This window comes from Mytilus edulis, chromosome 9 (genome assembly GCF_963676685.1).
Source record: "Mytilus edulis chromosome 9, xbMytEdul2.2, whole genome shotgun sequence".
Lineage (NCBI taxonomy): Eukaryota > Metazoa > Mollusca > Bivalvia > Mytilida > Mytilidae > Mytilus > Mytilus edulis.
Window position 1 is genome coordinate 8,192,345 of NC_092352.1, and position 7,116 is coordinate 8,199,460.

Here is a 7,116-nt window from a genome sequence, read left to right on the forward strand (position 1 = left end):
AATTAACAAACACATGCAACAAAGCCTGTTTCACGCTAGGTTTCCTTAGGAGAAACCTACAACATTGCCTTAGGGAATGCCGGAAAACAGCATATATAGCTCTCGTAAGATCTATTAAGGAGTATGGATCAATTATTTGGAACCCATATACAATGTACCCAAAAAGACATCGACAAATTGCAATCCATACCAAAAAGGGGGCAAGATTTCTCAACAAAAACTTCAAATCAAGGAATGAAGGATGTATGACTACTATGTTATCAGAACTTCAGCTTCCGTCACTACAATCAAGACGACACCAACAAGACTGATTCTCTTTTTTAAAGTGGTTAAGGGGAAGATACCAGGGCTTCCTCCCGACGATCTAATAAAATTCCATAGACCCAAACAACAAATAAAAGCAACAACATTTGATAACTTTGTAACCAAGAACATTATAGACCAACAAGTCCATAACAACAAACGAGCGGTCATAGTTCCCATCAGTAAGACTGACCAGTACAAAAATTTATCTTTGTGCGCACTGCACTAGATTGGAACCATTTAGAGGATTCGGTAGTGTGCGACCTACAACAGAGGAGTTTAAATCAGCACTCCTCAGCATGCGAAACTAATTTATGGGCAGACCAACCTGTCACACAATAGCCGAAAGGAATCTGTGATGTAACCATCCATATACAGAAGTGAGAATTACAGATGAGATACAGAAAATAACAGCTAAAATAATGAGCTAGCTTTGTATTTGTATATTTGGCCTCAGTGGCTCATCTTGGAACTAGCTTTGTATTTGTATATTTGGCCTCAGTGGCTCATCTTGGAGCCACCCCAAGACTAGCTCTTTTTTCTCAGGGGGATAGACTGTCAAAATATTTTTTGAAAAATGCTTGTTTGTTATTAACATATACTTAAAAACTGAAATTAACCTGTTGAAACATCTCTTCAGAAGCACCCATTTCATTTGCTCCTGGTTTGAATTCTGGTTTATCAAATGGCATTATTGTTTCTGTAAACGAAACTTTCTTTTTAGACTTTTCTTCTTCTACATATCTATTCATTTCTAGCACTGGTTCGTCCTCCATACTTTTTTCTTCTACTTGTTTGGGCTCGACAAGTGGACGAGCAGATGATGCTTCGGCCATGTTTCCAGGTACACGCTGGCATTGATTGTCGTAAAATTGCGTAAATAAACAATTTAATCACGAAACAACAAATGTTTTATTTTGATTTATAGGTTATTGCATTGGAAACAAATAGAAACACTTACACCTTGATATATTTCACTATCATAAAGATGGTTAAAAACTTATTTTTTAATAATCTTTCAGATGTTTTACGACATATCCGTACACAGAACCGTTGACGTTGTGGTGTTGCTTTGCAAAAAAAAACTTTTATATAGAAATGACCTAAGTAAGTTTATAAAACACATGGTATTCACTCTCCTGCAACCAAATTACATGTTAAGAAAACAGTAATCCGTTGCATGGTCACACATTAAAAGTTAGTTTCCATTTTATTTAGTATGTTGTCTTTTTGTTGACCAAAATGTTTTGCCTTCGGCTAGGTATGGGACAAGAGGGTAGGAATGCCTTAACTGTCAGGCGTCAAACGTTCATTTTCGGATACCATGGCTACTCGTTAAATTTTAACCGTGATTCATTAAAATATTCTTCTCGGAGGGAGAAATGCCCTTTAACGTCTGGCATCAAACAGTCATTTTTGGCTACTGTTAGTGTCAAATTGTTTATATATCCTTTAATATCGTGATTCATCAGAGGTCTCAAATGATTATCATTATCGTATTTTTTGGAAAAAAAATTAACATGATTTGTCCAAATCATTTGATGTTTTTATTGTCTAAACATGCTAAAAGAATTTGAATATACATCCACCATACATCAAAATTTACCGTTGACGTCATTTCATTTTGGCAAGATTTTTTACCGTTCTTCGTCATGAAAGTACTCCCATTACAACCCTCTTATTGTGAATATTAAGAGTTCTCATCGAAAGAACAGAGATTCAACTTGGGTAGTTTGTTGTATTCACTTGATCATGTTGATTAGCTATAAATGATTGGCAAAAAATCTGACAAATGTTAGTTTTAGTTGTTCTGATGTTATGTATTTGAAGATTTTATTGTATGAATGGTTTGTGTAGTTTCTAAGCGTGGAGTAAAATTTTCTGCATGTGTATTTACAACTATGTAGTTTTGACTAAGATCTAAGTTTTTTGACTTGATGATTTTACCTTCTAAGTTAAATGCATTCTCATATGATATGCCCCAAAGATTTCGGTTTTGAAATCTGCGTCATCCAGTTCCTGTTATATGTCCTAATCTATCTTGCATAGTATGTCCTGTTGGGCGTCTTTAAATTTCTTTATAAGTCTGGAAACGACACTTCTAAAACCTGGTCATATTGAACATAGCTTCAGATTCATCCTGGTCTCAGTGGACACAAATTAAGGCTAAGAAATAAGAACATCTGCTTGCAATGATACTTGTGTTGGAACACTAAATAGAAAACGTCACAACAACAGTGATGTGATATACATACATAGAAAGCGGTAGCAGGAACATCTCATGTGTATTCCAGAACAATAAATAGCATTGCAACATTTGAAATTTTAACAATATTCATGAATGTGAAATTATATTTGAAAAGTTTGATTGTTCATTTTATCAAGAAATTAAGTTTAGTTGTGTAACTTATTCATAAAAAAAAGAGCTAGCATTTGGTCTATTTAAATATCATAAATATGACATGTATGAAGCACGTGCTATCTGATGAGCTCCATTCATGAGGTTTATTTTCAGTAATCCATACCTGTCAACCTGTGACGATGAAAATGCAGGTCATGACCTGCATTGAAAATTCAAATCTCAGGTCATAACGCGTACAAACTTTTTCGAGCTGAATTTCAGTATTTATTGTACATTTTTCTTATAATTTAAATCAAAGTTACCAAAACATCAATGCATGTTCACCTGGTTAAGTAATTTTAAATCTTATTAATTATTGTTTCATTGCACTTTTAAAAGATTTTTATAAATTTGTGTAACACAGTCTTATGTTCTTTACTCATAGTGGTGATGTAATTCAACCTCACACACCAAATACTAGGATATATTTTTCATAAGTAATTCTATAATGTTTAAAACCAGCTATTCAGCCATAAAACCCATCATTAAGTTTTCAGTGAAATTAGACTTATAATAAAATATAGTAATACAGTTAAAAGAAGTATAGATGAACAAAATAATTTTCAACTTTTTTATTTAACTTGTATAAAGGTATAAAAATAATGAAAAGTTATATTTCAAAATGTATTTGAATTTTTTTTTTTAAGATTTAATCTTTTTCACCCCAAAAATGTACATATAAGGAAAAATTTTGAATGGTGACAAAAAAGGGGAAGTAAATCTAGTTGAAATATGTTTGTAAAACAACAGTGCAATTTATTTACGACCTAAAGCTAAGGTAATTGGTATTAATTAACAGTGTGTTTGACACCAAAGCTGTCAAGTGAAGCCATGCACTTAATGGGCAACTTAATTTGACAGTTTACACAGCTAGATGAACTTCCTGTTCGTGGAAGAATTACGAATTTGCTGGTATATCAAAGGAATATTACTTCTGAAATCAATCTCAAGGCTAAGAAATACGGGTAAAAACGGGTCATTTTCGGAATTCTCGGGTTATTTAATAACCCGGCGGGTGTCCCGGGTGATCCCTCAGAATTGTGAAAATCTCGGGTCACACCCGCAGAATACGGGTCAGTTGACAGGTATGGTAATCTCATATGCAAATTTAAGGGTAATCATATGCTTCTCAGATACAAAGTTGCAGGGAATACATGGAATATGTTACTCATATACAAATTGTGGAATATTGTATAAATTGTTGAAAATGTTTAATGCTCCTTAATGAAAAACAAGGGAAAATATATAAAAGAAATAAAAGAACATACAAAATAATTCTATCAACTACCATATTGACAAATCTTTTAGATTGTTCGGGGAAATTGGAATGAACCAAATTGACCCTTATACCATTTAAACTTCCTTTGGGAGCCTAATATGAGCTAGGTTTAAGCTAGGAATGTGAGCAATTCAGTCTACGAGAATAGAGACTCTATTTCAATGTTTTCAGCATGCATTTTGCAAATAGGTTTTCACTTTCAAAATAAATATTATTATGAATCATATAGCAATTGTTACTGAGAAGATTATATTAAATGCTCTAGGTAGGAGCTAAATATTCTTTCTCCATCTGACCGTGTCCACAGAAATAATGAAAGAAATATATATTTCTGCTAGTAATTTCCAAAAAATGATAAAAAAAATTATAAAAATGTAAATCTTATTAATATTAAGTAGAGTAACCTTCCATTTATTAAAGAAATAAATATACATGTATGGATTTATTACATAAATGTGATGGGGAGAAAATGAAATAATGAATGTGTGGCACCTGAAAAATAATAGTACTGTTGTTTTATTGGCTTTTTGAGTAGCTTGATATTTTTCATAGAATCATGGCTTTATCTTTTTTCATTACAAGTTCTTTTACCGAACACAAAATTAAACTATAAACTACCTAACTGAGCTTAGAGACAAGTGAACTGATAAAACACTTTTTCAATGAAGTTTTTCACATTTAAATTTCCTTACAAACTAAATGGTGACTGTTTTTATCCTTGAAATTTAACACTTCTCCTAAAGTTTTAATGACATTTTAATAGATAGAAAAAATCAGAAGACATCATCTGTATTTCAACATCTTTTTTTTTTATATATATTAAATTTGAATAAAAGATGATAATAGTGCTGTATTGTTTTGTAGGTTGGTTGAAGACAAGCTGATGGATAAAATGGAGCTTACGGAACCAGTGAATCTGATAAAATCAGTGTTTGTATGCAATACATTCAACTTTTTGTTTGCTGCAGCTAAATCTTGTTTATTTCCATTCCTGACACTTTATCTTAGACTACTTGGATTAACTGCTACAGAGACAGGTATAATCATAGGTGCAAAGACAATATCGGCCTTCATTTTTGCACCACTATGGGCCTTGTGCTCAGCTAAGTTCCGAAAAAGGAGACTTGTTCTGATGTTTTCAATATTCATGATGGCTTTGACCTATCTTGGACTTACTCTTGTGATGAATGTTAATCATGCAGCCACAGCTTGTCCTGGGGATATTCCACCAGGGAATATGAAAGGAACCTTGAAGGAATTACTGCATAACATTAAAACAAACAGAACAGACATACAGCCCACAAAAACCCAATTACAATTAAATCAAACTGGTGACATCACTTCTCTAATGAAAACTTCAAAATCACCTCTGCAACCAACTGACCTCCCAATGACAACTACAGAGAAAGAAAAGAAGGTCAACAAAATATTTGATTATGGAAGAAAACTGCTTATAGAACTAGGATTGTCGAAGGCGGAAGTGGATGGCCTAAGCAACTCAGACATGATAGGTTTATTCCAGGACATGTTGACACAAAAGAATTGGCAGACTACCATAAGACAAAGTTTATCTCCAGAAGAAATGGAAGAATTCTTTACTTTCCTTGATCAAGCCGTGGATGCTATTAGTAAAGGGGAAATCAAAGTTGGAAAGAAAATTACAAAGCGTAGTTTAAAAGATACATGGCAAAATATCAAAACCAATTTAAAGTCATTGAAAACTGCATGGACTGTAAAAATATCTGAGGCAGAAGTTGAGGGTCAGATATTTTTAATTCTTTTGCTTACTTTAGTGTTTGGTGAAGTTTTTGCATCTCCTGTAGAAAAGATCGCTGATGATGCATGGTTTGAATTTTTAGAAAAAATTGACAATTTGGAGAAGTATGGAAAACAAAGAATATTTACCTCTTTAGCCTTCATTATTTTCCCTATCATTGTAACCTTGATAGTTGACAATACAACATGTTTATTTAGTTTGAGAATGCATCCAATATCACTGCACTTCTATATGTTCGGTGGATTCCTCGGGCTTACATTCCTGGTCGCATTCTTTTACCCTACCTCCAATTCAGAAAAGAGGAAGTATAAAACTAAAATCACTCATGCATTAAACTTGACCTTCTGTAAATGTGAAGGACTATTTTATATCTTAACATTGTTGATAGTTGGGGCTATATATGCTTCCTATAACAACTTTCTGTTCTGGCTGATTGAAGATTTACATGGAAAGGAATTAACCATGGGACTTTGTGTGTCTATAGCCAATCTGGCAGAGATACCAATGCTATTCTTCAGTGGACCACTTGTAAGAAAGCTTGGAAATGGTATGGCAGTTTGTCTATCAATGACATTTCTGGCTGGCCGAACCCTGTTCTACTCGTATTTATGGACACCTTGGGCAGTACTTCCCGCTGAGATGACTCACGCCTTTACTCATACTATAATGTGGTATGCTGTCCTGAGTAATCCAGTCTTCAGTTCAAATCCTACTGTGGACAGAGGAGTGAGGTCTGTTTTCTCCAGCATATATTTCGGTGTTGGTTTTTCAGGTGGTAGCATCTTATCAGGTATCGTCTATGATCATTATGGTGTGAACATTTTATTTCGAGCATGTGCAGTCATTGCAATAGCCTGGTGTCCAATATTCGTTATCATGAACCGATGTTGTGCTCGACCATCCGTAAGTGAGATTAAATACACCCGTCTGTTAACGTCAGAAGACGTAAACTCTGATAGTGATGATGATTGGTTAGAACATGCTCTCAAAACTGGATGAAGAAAACAGAAGGAATAAAAGAAAGAAGCATAATACATACAACTTCCATTTCATTTTTCATTTTTCAAGATGTATTTTTTATATTCAAAGTTAAGATTATAGACATTTTACATTGTTGTTTATGCTTTAAAGTAGATTATGCAGACTGTTTATTAGTCAGAGTGACAGAGTCTGTTCCAATCATTTGTACATGTGTATTTGTTTGGCATATATAAAGTAAGGATGATAATCAAATTGTTTCATTGGTCTCCTGTTTCTTTTACTCCAAGAAAGCATATTCTAAAGATGGATGGGATCATGCTTTTTAATGGATTTCACAGTGCTACAGATTAAGTAAGTGGATCCATCTAATATTAA

General features: G+C 33.5%; 2 protein-coding genes across 5 annotated transcripts in view; one reads left to right on the forward strand and one right to left on the reverse strand.

Annotated features, from left to right (window-relative positions):
- Window positions 1-1,172, reverse strand: part of LOC139487581 (putative pyridoxal-dependent decarboxylase domain-containing protein 2) — a 37,318-nt gene extending 36,146 nt beyond the window's left edge. For all 4 annotated transcript variants that reach the window (XR_011655837.1, XR_011655836.1, XM_071272475.1 and 1 more), the window contains exon 1: window positions 924-1,172. Coding sequence is in view for 2 of the 4 variants with exons in the window: in XM_071272475.1 (XP_071128576.1) it covers window positions 924-1,139 (216 nt within the window). In the remaining 2 variants the exon portion in view is untranslated. The remainder of the gene's footprint in view (window positions 1-923) is intronic.
- A 62-nt stretch (window positions 1,173-1,234) lies between these two features.
- On the forward strand, window positions 1,235-6,765 carry LOC139487582 (major facilitator superfamily domain-containing protein 6-like protein B). The gene is made up of 2 exons (XM_071272478.1): window positions 1,235-1,410; window positions 4,848-6,765. The coding sequence occupies exon 2, from the start codon at window positions 4,867-4,869 to the stop codon at window positions 6,757-6,759; it is 1,893 nt and encodes a 630-aa protein (XP_071128579.1). The 5' UTR covers window positions 1,235-1,410; window positions 4,848-4,866; the 3' UTR covers window positions 6,760-6,765.
- The last annotated feature ends 351 nt before the right edge of the window (window positions 6,766-7,116 follow it).

What these genes read in the sequence shown, in the direction of transcription:
- LOC139487582 (XM_071272478.1), top strand. Translation starts at nt 4,867, where the DNA reads ATGGATAAAATGGAGCTTACGGAACCAGTGAATCTGATAAAATCAGTG.